The 20,937-nt window shown below is 34.4% G+C and overlaps 2 protein-coding genes across 3 annotated transcripts; both read left to right on the forward strand.

Annotated features, from left to right (window-relative positions):
• Window positions 1-5,084: 5,084 nt before the first annotated feature.
• LOC136208934 (serine/threonine protein phosphatase 2A 57 kDa regulatory subunit B' beta isoform) lies at window positions 5,085-11,181 on the forward strand. 2 transcript variants are annotated; one of them, XM_066000230.1, is made up of 2 exons: window positions 5,085-6,698; window positions 10,483-11,181. In XM_066000230.1, the coding sequence occupies exons 1-2, from the start codon at window positions 5,544-5,546 to the stop codon at window positions 10,798-10,800; spliced, it is 1,473 nt and encodes a 490-aa protein (XP_065856302.1). In that variant the 5' UTR covers window positions 5,085-5,543; the 3' UTR covers window positions 10,801-11,181. The 2 variants fall into 2 exon arrangements, with proteins under 2 accessions (XP_065856302.1, XP_065856303.1); XM_066000231.1 differs by having other exon boundaries at window positions 10,466-10,676.
• Window positions 11,182-14,974: 3,793 nt separating this feature from the next.
• On the forward strand, window positions 14,975-18,945 carry LOC136208935 (uncharacterized). Its single transcript, XM_066000232.1, has 4 exons — window positions 14,975-15,241; window positions 15,317-15,427; window positions 15,797-15,865; window positions 18,619-18,945. Exons 1-4 carry the CDS (start codon window positions 15,095-15,097, stop codon window positions 18,667-18,669), a joined length of 378 nt encoding a protein of 125 aa, XP_065856304.1. The 5' UTR covers window positions 14,975-15,094; the 3' UTR covers window positions 18,670-18,945.
• The last annotated feature ends 1,992 nt before the right edge of the window (window positions 18,946-20,937 follow it).

Consider the following 20,937-nt stretch of genomic DNA (forward strand, 5'->3'; position numbering starts at 1 on the left):
TATGACACGCAAATTCAACAACTCGCAACTAGTCCTTACTCTTCAACCCTTCCTAAAGCACCTATTGACTTAGGCATCAGAGCAGGTTCACCCTCGGACCTTTAGTTCTGTTTTACAGTTTCAATCATGTAGATTCATTAAGACGTTCAGACCCTCTGTTCTGAGTTCATAAACACAGATATCATTAGTGCGGTGAACATGGACCTTGAACAAAACATGCGATAAATCAAACAATTCAGAGATGGTAGAATCAAATTGCATCCACTCGGAAGTTCACCAGAATAATGGAGAAGAATCCATTTAGAAAGCTGAGCACCAGCCACAGTTGGAACCTCAATACCAACTACTAGTAGATGAGGCTTCCTATAGGTTTAGGAAAACCCTACGGACGGTGCAAAAAAAGATGGATGACATAAGAGTTGCACATGCGATAGAGATGGCGAAGCTCAAGCAATAATTGAAGAACGTCGAAGAAAAATTACGGAACAACCTCAATAGCACCGCGGAATCCAGTCATCGATCAACAAAAATGCCTAGAAGAAACTCTGGAAGCCTCTCCCCATAAGAAGATATTCCCAATCAAGAAGTCCCCCTAGGTGAAGAAAAAACCAAAAAGCCCTAAGAGCAAATAGAGGCACCATTCGAAAGAGCGAAGTAAAAGCCGAAAATGATCTCCTCATAAACCTCCGATTGATCATGACAGGCACATTGATAATAACAAGCCGAAGGAGGAGGATGAATACAAGCTTGTCAATAAGAAAATGAGATATATGAAATCCTTGAGAAGGAGATTGTAGGCAGATTAGGTATATATGTCGGCCCTTTCGGCCATATCAGATACGTGCAGGCCTCTATCTAAGGAAATTCAACGATAACCAATGCCTATGGGGTTTTGTATTCCTACTTTCATCCAATACGGAGGTAGTGGAGATTTAGTAAACCACACCAAAAACTTCAGATGAATCATGGAAGCCACTACAGCCACTAGCGTAGTTCTTTGTCATCTCTTCCCCATAACTCTAAAGGAGTCAATATCCTTTTAGTACGAGTAGATCCTTCCTGAATACATCCACAACTTTAATCAAATGGTTGAGTCATTTGTAAACCACTTCGTAACCTCCATACTGGAAGGAAAAACAATTCAAGACCTCAATAAAATGGTCCAAACCGAAGACAAAAATTTGGCCCAGTTTATCAATCGGTTTCAGGCCTTAGCCATCTAGACAAGGAGTTTAGTGAGGGCAAGGCCATCGATGCAATGACAAGTAATTGCCGAAGCTGTGCGCTTTAGCAAAGCATCATTACGTCTATGCCTAGAGATTTTCAGGAGTTAATGAAAAGGGAAAGAAGCTACACTGGGTGGGATAAGCACAAGTTGAATCCATTGCTTAAAAAAGATCCAGATCCTACCAATGATAAACGATCAAGAGATAAAGACCAAAGGGATAGAAACCCGCAGAAGCCTCGTGAGCAAATGGACAAGCCCCAATTCACCTTTAATGCACCAAAAAAAAGATGATATTCTGGGTCAAAGACAATAAGATGAGAATCGAGTACCCACCTAAACTCAAGAAGGGACAAAGCAACGAAAATTATTTCCACTTCCATAAGAGTGAAGGCCACAAAACTGAAGACTGTTGGCAGCTAATAACAGAGCTAGAGAAGATGATTGAAAGCGGCAAGCTCAGCCAATTTCTCAAAAAATACGGGGAGGATTCAAAGAAGGAAAATGAGAAAAAACCAAAAGGCCAAACTCCTAAAGGAGTAATCAATGTGATAGCCGGAGGGTCAAGGGCCAAAAGGAAGAAAGAAGAGGTAGCTACATTGGAAAAAGGAAGGAACAACGATCTGATTTCACTTCGGCAATATAAAGAGAAAACCAGAAGAATGTCACGATGATGCCTTAATGATAGAGATGTTAATTGTAGACTTTAAAGTTCGAAGGGTCTTTATTGATACAAGCAGTGTCGTCAACATCATTACTCGCAATGTCTTTGAAAGTCTTAACACCGGGACAGAAAAATTGACCACCAATACAACTCCTTTGGTAGGAATTAGCGGGCACACCGTACCTCTCCTGAACGTGTTCATCTAGATGTAGAGATTAGAGATTCTGAACCCAAATGGAGAAGCAATGCGGAATTCCTCATGGTGAACACCACTCTTTCCTACAACGCCATAATAGGAAAGCCCCTTCTATCAAGTTCGGCATGGGCCTTATCAATTAGACATTTGGCATGGTAGATCCCAATCAAAGAGGGCATGGCCATTGCCCAAGGAAACCACTGATTATGCACCAGACATACATGACATCCTTAAATATGAAACCATAGCTTGGAGATAAACAAAAGAAGGAGTGAGAAAGAGCCAAGCCTGTAGGGTCCCTAGAAAAACTATGGTTGGCCAAAGATAAGACAATCCAAGTAGCTGTAGATTTTCTTCACTAGCTAAACTAGTAGGAGTTAATCCCAAATAGGTTAGAAAACCTTGCATCCAATAGGAAATTTGTGTTTGATTGATAAAAAAGTTATTCATCTTACAAAACGAGTGGTTTAATTACCTCTCTACAATAGGTAAGAAAAGATCCAAAAGCACTAACTAGGGTTACAAGCTAGCATTACATTATAGGGGTAAAATATGAGGAATTAAACTAGTGTCAAAACAACAAATATGCCTAAATTGAAAAGCAATAAATATAAGGTGGTAAAACAATAATTATGATATCACAGACTTGTGCAGGAATTTGCAAAACTTGGTGGCTAAGGCAGTCCACACGACGTGTGGCCTATCTGACACGTCGTGTGGTCTGTTTCGAACCGTTACCCATACGAGTCTTGGGCCTTAGCTCGTTGTGTGAAGATCTTCGAAGAGGTGCCCTCCTTATGTTCCACACGATGTATGACAATGTGACACGCCATGTGAATTAAGCTCCATAGTTCCAAAAACTCAACAAGCGTTCGACAAGACGTGTGAAGTGCCACACACTGTGTGGCTCTTTCCATATGACTTCCTCTTCCAGCTAACGGGCTCACACGTGTGGCTAAGGTGACACATCATGTGAGCTCCCTTTCATTATTGCTTGGTTTGATAGGGGAGATGCTCTCATCACACTTCACGAAATAAGTCATATGTGTAAAAGAGGCATTTAAAGGACCTCATAGACCCTTAATCCATCTAACGGAAGACGAAGAGCCTGAAATTGACATGTAGGAATGAACAAAACATTAGGACATATCAACCATCTGCGTGTGGGAAAGTGTCGATGCGCATCGATTACACGATGTGTGATATTATTGCGGAGTAAAATTGTAAACAAATCGATCAAATATTCGGTATCGAAGGGTTTGCGGTGACTGAAGGTTCTTGATCATATAGTTTTTTGGAGTGGAATACCAATTTGTACGTAGTGGGAAGGTTGTGCCTTTTGGGATAGGACCGTAGACGACAATACACTGTGGAGGGTTTTGAAAGAGAATAAGAAACCGAATCCAAGAATGGAGGAAGAGCATGATAGAGGGAAAAGATAGTCAGGATAAACGCAACGTCATTCAGGTATTCGTTGTAATCGTAATCACAGAGTGTTTTTGAAATTATATTTATAGAAGCATTTGGATCTATGAGACTGCAAAAATGATAGTTAAGTGCAGAGCAATGAAGAAGCATAAAAATGAAGAAAGTGAAGAACACGAGAATGTCTGAAAATTAGAAGGATATATAGATGGATCAAAGGTTGGTAATTTTGGACATTTATAATACCATAATTAAGTAACAATTGTTAATAATTAAGAAATAATGAATAGCACAGACAAATCCCAGATACTTGGTGAATAATTAATGATCATAGACATCATTAACATGTTATATATTGTTAAATTATTAACCAATTAAATCTCCATATATACAAATCCTAATATTGGTATATTATTTTTCAGCTCAATAATCATATTGATTTTCCAACACGTGCATGTAATTAAATGTATATTTGTTTTATTAAAAGAAATTATAACATAAGAAATTTGGGACAATGAAAAACTGAATTAAAAAAAAATAGAGATAATATTAATCATAGATAATTTATTCTTTTGTTGATTTACTTTTAAATTATAATCAATGCAAAGTAAATTAACACAAATCTCATAATTCAGTTAATTTTCCTTTTTATTCTTATATTAAATAAATACTTTTGTCATTACAGGGAGACTCAATTTTATTCCAAACATATTACTAAATTATATAAATAGGAGTCTAATTGAAAGTCTAAGGGTGTGTTTGGTTGCTCATTTTCAGACCCCTTTTACATTTTCATTTCAAAATGGAGAGTTTTGTTTGGTTAGTGATCTCATGTTTGCCCTTTACAATTGAAAAACAACATTATGTGTTTGGTTAGTGATTTCCTGTTTGCCTTTTATACCTGAAAACAGCTTTTTACAAAAGCAGAAAATCTCTCCTTTTTGGAAAAACAGCTTTTTCCAACAGCAACCCGTAACAGCAACAGCAAACAGCAAACAGCAACAACAAACAGCAAACAACAACAACAAACAGTAGGTAAAACAAACGGGCCCTAAGTTAACAAACTAAACTAATTTCAAATATTATTAATAATTATATCCTCAAATATGAATTTCGTTGTTTTGCTCCATTCATACGTTATATTATCATTATTGATAACAAATTAAAAATATAATCGCGAATATATAATATTGAGTGAATTGTATATTGTAGGATTCTTATCGTATCACATATAACGTAAGTATTGAACTAAACATTAAAATATTTTTATCAAAAGTTTTTATTACCAGACTTATTTCAAATTTACAGAACACGTAATTTCTATTCTCGTTTTCTGAATAAATAATATACAATAGGTGCATAAACATAATAAAAGTATTCGACTTTTCGATTCGTCAGAATCCCTTAAGTATATTCTTTTTCAATTAAAACTTTTACGTTAAGATTCGACCTCGAAATCTTAATTGGTATCACTTAATTGTTTAATAAATAATGATTTTTGAAAAGAATTTATATTAAATATAATATTTCTCCTCTGTTTTAGTATTTATTATCCGTAATTATCCCTACTCAGTTGTATCTCGTCCATTTCTGAAATTATCTCTTTTCTTTTTCTCTCTCTCTTCTCTGACTCCGAACATATCTCTATTTCTTTCACTATCTGGCCTTTCGCGGTGTCTCTACAAGATTAATCTCCGCTGTCTGATCGCCGTACCAGCATTCCGGCGAACGGTTGTTCTGATGAATCGTTATTCCGATTGGCGTAAGTTTAGATTCTTCTGCGGTTCGTTTCGCAATTTGGTAAATTACCTTTCTAATTCTTATCTTAGATCCGTTTGCTAATGATTTCATGTGGCTGGATCAATCATTTGATTTTGATACCGATGTGGTTATTATTCCATGCATGCCGATCCATTGAGATTCCACCTTGCACCACCGCCTGGATCATCGCCCGATTCCATTCGGATTATCCTCGGCTCAATAACATTTAGAGAGGTTTCAATTTTAGGGTTAGGGTTTGTTTGCATTGAGAAATGTTGAAGAAAATTATTAAAGGTGGGCATAAGAAGCCCTCGAAATCTGACAGTAATGATTTTGGGTATCCTGCAGCCGGTACTCGTAACTCTGGGTCGGGACCTGGTGTTGTGGTTAACCATGCGTCTCGTACTGGCCCTCCTCCAGTAACTCCGAATACAGGTCTGGTGGTTGTGGTTCCTCCCCCTATGAATTCGGTGGAGCCACTTCCGCTGTTCCGGGATGTGCCTTCGTCCGAGAGGCAAAACCTGTTTCTCCGGAAGCTTCAGGTCTGTTGCTTCCAATTGGATTTCAGCGAATCCTTAAAGGGCGTCCGGGAGAAGGAAATCAAGAGGCAAACTCTTTTGGAATTGGTAGATTTTATTCAATCTGGGTCGGGAAAAATCACAGAGACCTGTCAGGAGGAAATGATTAGAATGGTCTCGGTGAATATATTCCGTTGCTTGCCTCCTGCGTCTCATGAGAATACTGGGCAGGAAGTTACAGATCCTGAAGAGGAGGAACCTTATTTGGAACCTTCATGGCCTCATTTGCAGCTTGTTTATGAGCTTCTGTTAAGATATGTTGTGTCATCAGACACAGACACTAAGGTTGCCAAGAGGTATATTGATCATTCCTTTGTGTTGAAGCTGCTTGATTTGTTTGACTCCGAGGACCCACGAGAAAGGGAGTATCTAAAGACCATTCTTCATAGGATTTATGGAAAATTTATGGTGCATCGCCCATTTATTAGGAAGGCAATAAATAATATATTTTATCGGTTTATATATGAGACTGAAAGGCATAGTGGGGTAGGAGAATTATTGGAGATTCTAGGGAGTATTATAAATGGATTTGCACTGCCTATGAAAGAGGAGCATAAGTTGTTTCTTGTAAGGGCACTTATACCATTGCATAAACCGAAACCAGTGTCTGTATACCATCAGCAGTTGTCTTACTGTATCGTCCAGTTTGTCGAAAAGGATTTCAAGCTTGCAGATACAGTTATAAGGGGTTTGTTGAAGTATTGGCCTCTGACAAATTGTCAAAAGGAAGTTCTCTTTCTTGGAGAACTTGAAGAAGTGCTTGAGGCAACACAGTCTGCAGAGTTCCAGCGCTGCATGGTTCCTCTTTTCAGACAAATTGCTCGCTGTCTCACTAGTTCCCATTTCCAGGTTTGTGATTGTTGACCATCTTTTTTGTGGCTATGCTTTTATGTACATAATTTTGCTTGCTAGAACTTTTAGGAATTTGCTTTGGGAGGTACTTTGAGATGATTTCTGCACTATTTTGGAACCAAAGCAAGTTCGAACTTTTAGGTGCAATGATTTTATGCATTATTAGAAATCCACAAAAGTTAAGTTTTTATTGCTTCAATAATAGTAATTCTCATTGATATTATTTTGAGTCGAATGATTATTAATTGTCACCCATTGTGCGCACAGTTTTTTTCATAGTTTTTGTTTATTTTCATTATTTCATATGCCATGTATATCCACTTTTTGACTCTAGCATTATGCATGTTACCTCTATTAGGAGTCTACTCACAGTCACAGTTTGTTGTTGGCTGGGACTTCTCTAGTAGCACGTATTTGGTATTTTCTCTTTTTTTCTTGTCATTGAAAATGCTGTGCAATGTTGTTAGAATCTTACGATTCACTATTCGATTTGATTCAACTCTATTTCGAGCCAAATCTATAGGGTGAATCTAAATTGTACAGAATCTTACGATTCGATTCAACTCTACTTCGAGTCGGATCTTCATCATTGTTCATCAAAAACTTCAACAATACTAATTACTAAATCCACTATGCTCTAGTCCGATTGTTATTTATCAAGTTATCAACTCAAACTAGTTTCATTCCATCATTATCAAGTTGACAACAAGGCAAAAAAAAAAAGTCAGAAACTCAAACTCTCCATCTCCACAAGTTATTAAACAGTGTCCGATTTGTGAATTAGTTTTATTAGGATTGCATTTGCATTAGATTTGAATTGTAAGCACTTGGTTGATATGATTTATTTTTTTTTTCTACATTAAAATTCCATTGCTAGTCTAACATTTGATAATATTTTGTGTTCAACATGGTAAATATTTTATTTTTTATAATATTATGAATTTGTACTGAATCTTATGATTCGATTCACGAGTCACGATTCACGAGTCGAATCTCGATTTGACAACTATGCTGTGCATTTACTTGGTTGACTTCCTCTGTGAGAATTGGATGAAAACACCTTGGTTACACTCGTTTTCAACCATAAACTATGGGGTTTAAAAATTTGCAAACAGTTACCATGTGTTACCTTACCTTCCGTTAGAAAACACGGTCCAAACTAACTAACGGCGTTAAAATAAAGTCAAAAGTCAAAAGGCAAAGAGTTATTTTTGGCAAAGAGTTATTTTTGTCTTTATATTTATTTATTTTATAAATTAACCCCTTATTATCTAATTATCACAAACAAACCCCAAAACAAAAACAAAATATCAAACTCACCATCTCTCTCGTCTCTTCCTCTTCAATCCCTCTCTCTCTTCATAACCACAAGTCAATAGATACTAGAGATATGAGATGCAATGTTTAGTAGCATATGGACTTTTATAACACAAAGATAAAGTCTTTTCCTCCATCACTAAACTATATGGACCATTAACATTTGCTAATGGAAGGTAACACATGCTACCTGGTTACAAATTTTTAAACCACATAGTTTATGATTGAAAACGAGTGTAACCACAAGTTTATTTTTGTACTTTTCTCTTAAAATTATCTAACTTTACTATGTCCATCTGATATGTGCTTCTACAACTTACCAATGATTTGGTTTTACATTTTTTTTTGGTTACAAATACAATTAATATACGAAATGTCACAAACTGTCATTTATTTAAATGCAATAGACCAGTGATAGTAATAGTAAGTTTTATCTGCTCTGAATGGCATGCAACTATTGCCATTTTATTCCATTGCTTAATTTGGTAATTTGTTTATGCTTGGACTGAATTGGCACTTTGAGTTTCATGGCTGCTTGCAGCTTGACAGAGTTCATCATCCTTATAACATTTTTTTATGGTCGTTGGCTTTAGTGTGTTTATTAAGGTTTCTCCTGATAAATGCATCACATTATTAAACTAAGGTTAATTACATCTAAGATCCTTGAACTTTTTAGTTGATTTCAAAAAAGATCTAAAACTTCAATTTACTTGCACTCAACATCCTTTTTTATAGATATAAGTCTTTTTTTTTTCCGCTCAAGTGGTTATGGATATAAGTCTTTTTTTTCCGCTCAAGTGGTTATGTGCTATTTTGATCTAAAAGGATGTTGAGTGCAAGTAAATTGAAGTTTTAGATCTTTTTTGAAATCAACTAAAAAGTTCAAGGATCTTAGATGTAATTAACCTTAGTTTAATAATGTGATGCATTTATCAGGAGAAACCTTAATAAACACACTAAAAGTGCACCCTTCCTCATTCAAAATTTCTCCAATCGTGACTCCTTAACATTCTTTGGGTGAAAAATATTTTGATCTAAAAGCCCCCTTGTTCAAATTTTCTCCGACCATGACTCATTAACATTCTTTGAGTGAAATATAAATTTTTGGCGAAAAGAACACTTTTCACATTATAATTCAGCTGGAAAATTAAAATAATTCTGGCTTTGAGGGTTTTGGATGCATCTGAATATAATTCTGATAGTTTTTATGTCACAAATTGAAGTTGTAAGATATTTTGAAACTAAGAAAAAAGTTTAGAGACTACAGGTATGTTATTAAGCTGTGAAGTTGATACAACAATGATGAGATATTAAGTGAATGCTATTTTTAGATTATTAGTTTTTCCTTGTGCGCTTTTTATGTTAAACCAAAGATTAGAATCCTTTTCCTTATACATGGACTGAGACATCGGGAATGTAAACCCTATCTGGCTTATCTCATTTCTAGGAGTATTGATTCTCTTCCGTGTTCTGGAAAACTCCTGCTTTTGATAAACCCGTTCTTGAGTAACTGAGACCAATAGTTGCTTCTCTTTCATTCATTATCTGTTCAGCAAATATATGTTATGATCTTCCTATTATCGTCTTTCAAGATTTTTCTTTTGTGTTTAAATTTTTTATACACATGCATCACCAGTTCTGCTGTTTATAAGTATTTCCTTTCTACGAATTTCTGAGTTTATCAACACCATTGCTGCAGATTAGTGAGACTATTTTCTTTAACTTGAGTTTTCTTCCATGTTCTCTTTTGTCCTCTTCAGAATATTTAGCTCCATAGCAATGTAGTCGGTATTGTATTTTGCATACCTACCTACTGTTTGCTATTGCATCTTGATCTTTATTTTATGTTATTTCTGTTTTGAGAAATATTTTTGGCCTAATGCATCCTTAGCCCCTCAAACTTGTCCAGAAAAGTCTAATGACCAGGAAAAAGACCGATTAGCCCCTTGAAGTTGCTTAAAGTGGCATGGTTAACCCCTTGCGTCCTTAACTGGCAGAGCAAGTAGAGATTTTGACAAGTTGAAGCGCATTAAGCAAGTTCTGGGGGTACTAGGTCGCTTTTGACAAATTTAAGGAGTTAATAGTTTTCAAAGTTCAAACTTCGGGTGACAATCGGCTTTTGTGGTCAACCTGGAGGGGCTGTGTATGTATTAGGCCAATGCTTTCCCTCAAAAGTTGCGTGTTTGTCACTTTGTTTTTCTCTTTTTTCCCTTCTGAAAATTTGAACTAAACTAAAAGATGCTATTTTTAGAGCCTGTTGTGCTTCTTCGGCAACTAAGGGTGAGCTTAATAAGATGTTTAAGCCATACTTTAGTGTTGTCTCTTAAAATTGTCACATATCGAAATGTTTTCATCCTTCTATATTGTTCATGGGAGCCTAATCCGATATAGAAATAGCACCGATTTACTGTATCATCCTTTTAACTGGGCTTCAAAATTGTTCATAGGCAAATTTATATTGCAGGTTGCAGAAAGGGCCCTCTTTCTATGGAACAACGAACACATCGTGAGCTTGATTGCCCAAAATCGCGGTGTTATTTTACCAATCATTTTCGAGGCACTGGAGAAGAATATCAGGAGCCACTGGAACCAGGCAGTTCATGGACTTACAGTTAACGTCCGGAAAATGTTTCTCGAAATGGACACAGAGTTGTTCGAAGAGTGCGATAGAGAATTCACCGAGAAAGAGTTGAAATCGAAAGATGTGGAAGAGCAGCGGGAAATGGCATGGAAGAGATTGGCTGAGGCTGCGGCGGAGAGAGATGATATGGTAACTATTTAACTGATTTCTGAGAGGGTTGGATGGTTCCACCATTAAAAAAAAAAATAGGATTGGAGACCACACCACTACTCCTCCCATTTTGGTATTATTCTTTTGCAAATTTTTTCACTTTTTTTTTTATTAATTTTTTTTTCTCTGTCACATCTTTATTTTTTGTTGATCTAAATCCAATCCTTAAATATATCAGAAAAATAGCAGCCATAAATGTAATTTAAGGTGTATTGAATTTGTTAGTAATATGCTGCACACGAAAAATATTTCTTTTTTGTCCTTCACTTAATTTAATTGTTATATAATAGAGAACTATTCAAAATGTCCAAAAATCGATTGTTCTGTAAGTAATTTTTATTGATAATTTTTGTTGTATGTTGTTTTCTATTATTGTGTTGATGAGTTGGGTTTGGAAAAAATTTAGTAAATGTTCCTGGAATTTAATTTTTGTGGATTAAGGTCAAATTTAACCATGATGTTTCTCGTGTAAGATTGAATTTATATAAGATAATCTAAATAAGTTTGTTGATAAATTGAAAGTTTGTTGATAAATTGGAACAGTTTCGTATATTTTTATTTTTTGGTTATTTACAATTATATTAATAATTGTATTAGTACCATACATTGTTCAAAACTAAGCTGCTTGTACTGTCTGGGTCCTGTCTAGGGTAGGGTTAAATTATATTTCTAAAAGAAAATTGATGGAAGCAAAACTAAAATCAAAACTTTGGATTGAGAATCACCGTGTGTTATCTATTCTGTGTTGGCTTCATAACCAGCGTGTTATCTATTCTCTTTTCAAATTACAAACCGATCTTTCTTTCTTTGCCATGAGTTGATGTAGTGATTAACAATTGAGAAACTCGTAATTTGTTGTAATAAAATATTTGGTTTAAATTAGATATTTGAAGTTTTTTTGAAATAAAATATAAGGAATAAAAGTCAAATTTATAGATAAGACTATATAATACATTATTTTATTAAATAAACAATTAAATATTATCATTGAAGTTTTTGTTTGATAAAGATAATTTTGTTTGTAAAATTGTATAAACATGTCAATATCATCTGCATATTAAAGAAAATGGTAAAAACACACCAAGTAATGGTACTTTGTCAAAAATAAAGTAACCATAGAAGGCACCGAAAAGATTATTATATTTAGGATATTGGAGAATTTATTCTGGTTTCTTCCTGTTTAGTTTATCCCCTAGTTGGTTGGTTGGTCGTGTTTTTGGCCGCCTAAGGGCTATTTGGTGATCGCTTAGGGTCCGTTTAGTGATTGCATATTACTTTTTATTTGTTTTAATAATATTATTGTTAAAATAACATATTTATAAGAATATATATTACAAATATAAATATTTTTTTATATTAAATTATTTTTCTATATTACAAATATAAATGTTTTTTTATAATACATATTAAAATTGAGGGTTAGGCTATGCTTACTTTGTTTTTAACAAAGTAAGCCTTACTTTGTTTTTTCCACCATTGGATGATGATGAACTTTGACAAATTAAGCTCATCCAATGGTAGAAAAAACAAAGTAAAGCTTACTTTGTCAAAAACAAAGTAAGCATAGAAGACACCTAAAATTGAATTTATATAATTTTTTGTTAAATGAATTTATATAAATAGTTATTTATTCATAAAAATATAAAAGATACAAATACAACTAATGCTCGATTAATCCCCGACTATTTTCTTATTAATCTCCAAAGCATGTTTTTACAACTTTGCCTATAAATACTAATTAAAATATAAATTAAAATTGACTTGAGTGTTTAATGATTTAAAGTGGATTAAATTAAAGATCTTGATATAATAGAAAACTTTGATTATGAGAAAATCCATTTAAGGGTGCTAAAAAAAAGTCTCGAACAGAATCTATCATAAAATATAATTTTTTTTTTTTATAAATACTTATTAAAATTAAAGTTAAGTAAAGTATATTAAAAAAAGTTTATACAATAAACATAAAATTGAATTTTCCAAAAAAGAGAGAGAGTAGACAGACATTAGGCTTAAACTGTTATTCAGCCTCCGAACTATTTAAAAAAGTTTCATTTGGTCCATGATTTATTATTAGGTCACGTTTGGTCTCTGAACTGTCACAGTTTGTGAGATTTCATCCAATTTAGATGGAGACTTGACAAATCCGCTATCCCCTTTATATGTAGTGATATTTTGACACATGAATTTGACACGTCATGGATGGGCGCGGATCTTGGAGATATTGGACCGGACCGAATATCTGAGGAAAAAACTCCGGAATTGGATCGGACCGTTGACTTTTTTTTTTGTAGAACCAAACTGGATTGGACCGTTGACTTTTCGTCAAAGAACTGGACCGAAATTTATCCAACACCGGACCGATAACCGAATTGGATTGGATTGAACCGAACTGGACTGAAATAACCGAAAGTTTAACAATAATAAATTTATATTTTAATAATGGATTCCCAAATAAAATTATTAATTTTAATTTATAAGTATTATTTTTATATAAAAGTATCAAAATAAATTAGTAGATGTAGAGGGGCTTCTATGAAAAATAAAAGAATATGTATAGCAGGGGTGATATTGAACTTTACAAACTAAATGATAACTAAAGAAAACCCTTGCCCTACAGAAATTCTAAATCTCGTTTATGTTTTCAAACACAGCCGCCGCTACATCTACTCCTCCACTCCACCTGCGTTTGTGCTGCGTTTCTGTTCATTCCACATGTGTTTCCGTTCATTCCACATGCATTTGTCCTACGTCTAGAATTGCTCAAGCGTCGCGTCTTGAAACAGTGACGCCACTGCATGTGCCTCTGCTCCGTCCGCTCAACAGTAGCGTCGATATTTAGGTAAACCACATCAACAGTAGCACCAATATTTAGGTAAGCCACTGCATTTCCGTTTATACAATTTTAGTTTTGCTGTTTTGAAATTTCAAGTAACTTTATATTTATGAAGTAGGAAAATTTTAGTTTTGATGTTTTGAAATTTCAAGTAACTTTATGTTTATACAGTGGAATATTTTAGTTTTGCTGTTTTTTTATTGTTTTATTTATTTATTTGTACCATGATTTTTGTCTTTAGAATAAAAGTTTCATATTGTTTGGTGCTGAAGTACTTTTAATTTTAATTTAATATATGATTTGTATTTATATATCAATGGGTGAAGACAATATAATCATACTAGAATTTTTGTTTGATTTGTCTAATAAAACTGGTTAACCAATTTGTTTTTAAATATTATGCTTTAATTTTTTTATATATAAAACATGAAATATATATGGCTATCTTACTTGTTAAGAAGATTCAATTACAAATTAGGATGATGATTAGAGATTATAGTCTGACCATATTTTGCTAATGAAGTGTTGTCTTTTTGGAATTAAATGTTGTTTGTTTTTATCGATTTGTTATTTTGTCACTTTGATTTTTGTGGATTTTTTTAGCCTTGTTGTCTATTGTAACTTTTAATGAATGTTGTTTACTTCCTAAAAAAATATTATTTATTTCAAGTTATGTAAGATAATAAAATTATTTTTAATTTATTTTTTAGGACTTAAAATATTAGATATTTATCCGAATCACAGAAAAATTATATTGGATTGTACCGGAACCGAATCTCTGAATCCCCAAACTGAACTGAGCTGAAATTTTAGGCCAATTCAATTCTGGAGATTTATTCTTTCAATCAAATCCTGAAGATTTTCTTTTATTAATCTCTGAATTTCAATCTAATACTGGAGATTCATGAATCCCCGACTTGGACCGAACTGTGCCTAACCCTCAAATGTCTTGAAGTTTATTTGATACATAAACTCTCTTATGTGAAAATAATTAATTAGATTAAAAATAAAAAATAAATAAAAACAAATCCCTAAACTAAAGTTTATCAAATTTAAATGTCAAAATATTGTCACGTATCAATAAAATAACAATTATGTTATGTTTCCATTCTAATTGGATGAAATTGCACCAATTAGAATAGACAGTTTTAATCACATGCACCTTAATGAACATATAGAATTTCATCATTCACTGTTAAATCTAGACTTATTAAAATCTTAAAGTGGAGATTCAAAGCATCCTGATAACAAAAATGATAAGAAAAAAATAAAATTATATGAGAAAAAAAGAAAGAAAGATTATCCATTTTTTTATATGGTTTTTCTGTTCTTGATTGCTAATCTTTTTGGCAGTTTCTTCATCTTCTTCGCGCTCCATTCATTTCTTCAAATCCCTAATCTCCTTCTCTATTTCATCTCTTTCCCATTTCTGATTCTATCACAATAGCATCAATGGCGAAGAAGGGAGGGTCAACCCAGCTTCAAAAAGATGTTCCTTGGCGAGCTTCATCCTCAAAACCTCTTCCTAAAATTCATCACTCTCCCATTCTCCGCGTCTCTAATTCCCCTAATTCTACTTACGCCTTCTCCGTCATGAAGGTCGGTCTCCGTCTTTCTCCCTTTCCTCTCTCGTTTAGTTAGCCCTCTTTTTCACTCTCCAATTTTCTATTGCAGCACCCAAATCCTATTGGGAGTGGTTTGGCTTCCGAAGCCATCGTTGAAGCCGCCGGTCCTGATTGTATTGTGCCCGGCCAGATTACTCCCCTTCGTTTACTCGGTGTTAAGGTCATTTCTCTTCTTTTGTTTACTTTGCTGTTTTCTACTCTTTCAGATCATTTTACTGTGTTTAGTTTGATCAAAATTGCATTTTGTGATTTCTTAATCTCGTTGCTAGGGTTATTTATAAGATTATAGTCCGAGCTTTGTGTTAATCAGGGTTCAATATTGTAAGATGCAAGTAATTTTAGACGAATTAAGGATCAAAATTGTCCCTAAAGTTTCAATTGACAAATTAGTCCAAACACAATCAGTTTCAATACCTAAAATTTGACAATTGGAGGATTGAGTTGATACCTAAAGTTTGATTGGGGTTAAATTCATCTCTTCTGCTATTGACTTTATCTTTGAATCGTGTTTTTTTTGTTGCTTGGACAGGTGTGGCCAATAGAAGTTGACCTTAAATTTTTAGAACCAGTTGGACGAGAACTCAAGTTGCTTGGAAAGGTAATGCTTTTATTTTCTAGTGAAAGTTGGTTTTCATAATAATGTGCTAGATTAGATTCAATCATATGAAAAAGCACTTAGAATTGTAGAACCATCAATGTTGTGCTTTCTAATTCCAGTAAATACCTTCAGATACACATGTGGACTTACGACTTTTTGATTCTCTATTGACGTTCCCTGTAAATTGGCATAAGATACAAATTTTGCCCCTATAGTTATTGGGGGAGAACATATTTAGACTCCACATACAAACCGTGCAATAATACTAATATTTTGTAGATGGAGCAATTTCATACGCCATTAACGAAAGATTCAAAGAAGTCAATTTCTTTTAATTTGGTTTCACGTCTTATATCTAAGTTACAAATTTAGCCTTATAGTATTGAGGGAGGGAGAACAAATTTTGACTCCACGCATGAAACCGTGAGATGTTAGTACTAACCTTTGGTTCCACGTGGACATGGACACCAATGGAGTTAGAGTTTGCAGACATAAAACCAAATTAACGGGAAATGCACTTCAGTTGGATCTGTCATTAGTGGAGTCCAAAGTTGCTCCATCTACAAAACTATAGTGCTAACGTTGCACGGTTTTGTATGTGGAGTCTAAATCTGGTCTCCCCTAACCATAGGACTTTTGTATTTTATCCCATGTAAATTGAAAGTTACTAGTAGTGCAAAATAGAGGACCGAGCATTAATTTTTCAGAACCTAATGGACTAAATTGTGTCTTTCTGAAAGAAATATCTTCTTTTTTGTTGGTACTGAGAGAATAGAAAAAACAAGTGAAATGACAATGAGAAACTTCTAAATAAAAATTAGGGAAGAAACTAGCAAAAAGAAACTGATAATGCTGCAGCCAACGAGGGAATGCCGGCGAGGTAAGAAGAAACTAAGAAAAAGGGGAAGTGCAAAAGAGAGAAATTGAAAGAGGACTTTCTTTAAAGTTCTCTTTATGGTTAATCAAGCCGACATCAGTGGAAGGGGTGGCTGGCTGTCTTGATGCTTCTCAAGTTCTTCTAGGAGGCTGTCAAGATCGGTGATTGATGAACCAAGTCCTACAGAGAAGATTGGTGGAGAAGGCCTCAATCTTTGCCAAATAGCTTGTTTTTGAGCTAAGTGTGAGACTAGCAGTGCATGTCTGTGAGAATTCGGGTGACCAGAATCCAGTGATAGCTATGGCATTTGGACGGAAGAGATTCTGTGAATTCGAATTCAGCCCAGCGAGTTAAAGTTCTACATTCTTGAACTTACGGATTTAGCTCTGTACCTACAGTCAAACCGAACATTTTTAGTGAATTTAAAGATTAACAACAGCATCAACAACAATAATAATGATAAATCGAGTAGTTTGTATATATTTAGCAAATAAACTTAGTTTAAACTTGGAGTTAGTTTATTGGGGATTGAGGAAAATATGGTAGTGGATAGTACAGAGTGGAGGGAGAGAATTTATGTTGCTGACACGATTTGATTTCACGGTTTCGTATGACGGTTCATGTCAGCCGACCCCGAATCATTTCGGGACTAAGGCTTTGTTGTTGTTGTTGAAGGAAACTTGGCTTTAGTTTCAGAGAGTTAAGAAGGACTAGAAATATCAAGGATGCGAAGGACACTTGGCTTGAATATAGAGGGATATGCACACCAAATTTTGGGTTTCTAAGTTACATAAACTTCATAGGCAGAAATTGTAATCTTTTTAGGGAATGTTAACAGATTTCCTTGCAGTATGAATACCAAAAGTTTATGTCTGTTTTGAAGCTTAATCTGGTAGTGATTTCATGGCGTTTGCTTCATAATTACTCTGGTCCTAAGATCATTAGTTGCCAATTAGTTACAGGTATGTGGGTGGTTTGTCATTTTTAGGGTAAATCACATTCATGGCCCCTTAACTTTGGTCTTACTTTGTTTATGGCTCCTCCTCAACTTCAAAACCAGACATAAAGTCGCCAAACTTTTCGCTTTACTAATATAAAAGTCCCTTGTGAAAGTAAATTATCTCAAAATGACCATTGACGACCTCAAAATGGAAAAATCCAAGAATTAAAGTTGTTTAGAACCATATTTCCCATGGAACACGATTTCTATTTTCCAAAAATCACAGATTTCGGAGATTTCTCTCTTCTAACCAAACAATACCTAAATGATCTTAAAACCAAAAAGTTCTAGAAGTAAAGTTGTTTAGAGTACCATTTCTATCAGCTCTATGATGGAAGATTACCGGTCATTGGACTGGTCAAAGGTTAAGGAACTTTATGTTAGTAAAAAGTAAAATTCAGGCATTTTTATGTTTGATTTTGAAGTTCAAAGGCTATAAAGAAAGTAACAGCAAAGTTGAGGGGATATGGATGTAATTTACCCTCGACAAGGCGTGTAGGAACCGTTAGCTAGTGCCTCTACGTTGTAGAAATCCGGCGCACTGATCATTATTCGATCTGCATAACTTGCTAAAGGATTGGGAAATTTTTAGATTGTACTTATAATTCAGTTAGAGACTATGTTTTCAAGGCAGCTGAAGAAGAATCGCCAATCGTTTATCGGCCTAAGTTGACCATTACATATGTGGCGATATAGAACTACGAAAACAGAAGAATAATGTCTGTGAATATCATTAGTTTTCTGTTCTGTCTGCCTGAATATACTTGTTATCATCCAGTTACATGTTTATTACACCTATTAATTGTGTTCCAACCAGAAATTTTTCTGATTCTGTGTTTGATTGAGTTGATTATTTGAATTCCGTTCAATATGCAGTTCATGGATGATGCGGTCAACCTCATGAACAAGTCATTTATCGATCGCTAGAAGCATGAGCGGGGTCAATTTATATATGGCAGATGCAGTTTTGGGAACTTCAAGTGCAGAAGCCTTGTAAAGGTTTATCATATTTCCTGTTTCTAGTTTATGATCAAATAATAATAATAATATGAAAGTGAGAAAGTAGAAGAGTTCAACATTGTAATTTGACATGGACAAGTTAAGCTTTTGGAATGTTTTTTTATTTGCAGTTTTGTTCTTATGAAGTCATGTTTTACATGGATGACTCGAGATTCTTTGTTTAATAGATATTGTTTTAGTGTCTGTTAAGTTCTCTCTTTTTGTTGTTTTACTTCAAACCGTAGATATAAAATGTGTTATTACAATTTAGCAACTATTTCATCGAATATCAGCAATAAAAACAAGAAAAAACAATTGAACTGAAGTCTTTGGTTTCGATATTTTATCCTTCCTCCTCCTCCCCGACTTTTATGCTATTCGTCTAACTTGATACATTGAGTAGTGGATCAATTATACGTGTATATTTTAAGTACTTAGTGTTCGTTGTCTTTTGCTTTCAATACTAAATAGGAAAAAGAAAGTGTGGTAAAATTCCGAAACAACTGTGTTGAAGAATTTCCGCAAGTGTACGGTTTCGTTGTAGTAATAAAAGATATCGATCTCACAAGGAATAAAGTTATTACTGGGTAAATTACATACGTGGTGTACAACTTTTACATGTTATCACACTTTGGTGTACAACCTTTAATTTTGCACACTAAAGTGTACAACCTTTTGGTGACCTCCCACAAAAGTGTACAACCGGTATTTGTGACCGGTCAACACAAGTCAACGTTGCCACGTCATCATTTTGACCACTTTAAAAATAAAAAATTCACCTCCATAATATAGAATTACTAAAATACCCTCATCACTTCCAAATTGAAAAAAATAGAACCCACTCCTTATCTCCCTTCCATTTCTCTCTCTAACTCTTCTCTCTCTCTAAAAGCTTTCAATCTCTCTATCTTTCCATTTCTCTCTCTAACTGTTCTCTCTCTCTCTAAAAGCTTTCAATCTCTCTCCCTTTTCCATTTTTCTTTCTCTATTATTGATGTCAATGGCAGTGATTGGATTGACATGTTATTTTATTAATCTTAGAGAAATTATAATAAATGCTACTGGTAGCTCATGGAGGAATTCCTCTTAACTCACTATTGCAGTGAGAAATACTCTCGTATCCATAAAATTTTTCTACCCGTACTGTATTTCAGATGCTATAGCTACACATTCACACATTAAAAAATAGGTCACTATATGATTGACAGGACTCATTGGAAATTTGCTCACATAAGATCAATGTAGCAAGGTCTTAGATGCCTAAAAAACCATGGAACTGACAGAGACAAAACCTTAAATCCATTCTCCAGACTATTTCCATGTAATAATAAACCTATCCAAGATACACTAAGCCTGAGAGGATGGACCTTAAATTGACTTAATTAGATACAAAAAATAGACACAAGTGAAAACTCAAACTCCAAAAGTGACGAGATGTGGAGGCTAATGAAGAAATTGAGGTATAGAGGAGCTGCTGTAGACTCAGTAGAATGCACAAAGGCAATTTCATGAGCTCCATAGTCGGTATAATTTTATAGTTTATGGCAACAAGATAAAATTGGTTTGCTTGGGTTAAATCCAGATATGGAAGTTGCTTCAAGACGGGAATATTTGGTGAAACGCATGTATAGAAAGAGAACAGTTAGAGAGAGAAATGGAAAGAGAGAGAGATTGAAAGCTTTTAGAGAGAGAACATTTAGAGAGAGAAATGGAAAGATAGAGAGATTGAAAGCTTTTAGAGAGATAGAAGAGTTAGAGAGAGAAATGGAAGAGAGAGAGTGGGTTATACTTTTTTTATCAATTTGGAAGTGATGAGGGTATTTTAGTAATTCTATATTAGAGAGGTGGATTTTTTACTTTTAAAATGGTCAAAATGATGACGTGGCAACGTTGACTTGTGTTGACCGGTCACAAATACCGGCTGTACACTTTAGTGGGAGTCACCAAAAGGTTGTACACTTTAGTGTGCAAAATTAAAGGTTATACACCAAAGTGTGATAACATGTAAAAGTTGTACACCACGTATGTAATTTACCCAGTTATTACCCACTACCACCTAATCTGTTTCTTTTGTTTACAGAAATCAAATATAAGAATGTTGTTAATTATCTAACTAAAACTAATCTAATTACTTGAATCTAAAAATCAAACTTAAATATGCACTTGAATAACAAGTCAAAGACAGATGATAAAAAC

Source organism: Euphorbia lathyris, chromosome 10, assembly GCF_963576675.1.
Source record: "Euphorbia lathyris chromosome 10, ddEupLath1.1, whole genome shotgun sequence".
Classification (NCBI taxonomy): domain Eukaryota; kingdom Viridiplantae; phylum Streptophyta; class Magnoliopsida; order Malpighiales; family Euphorbiaceae; genus Euphorbia; species Euphorbia lathyris.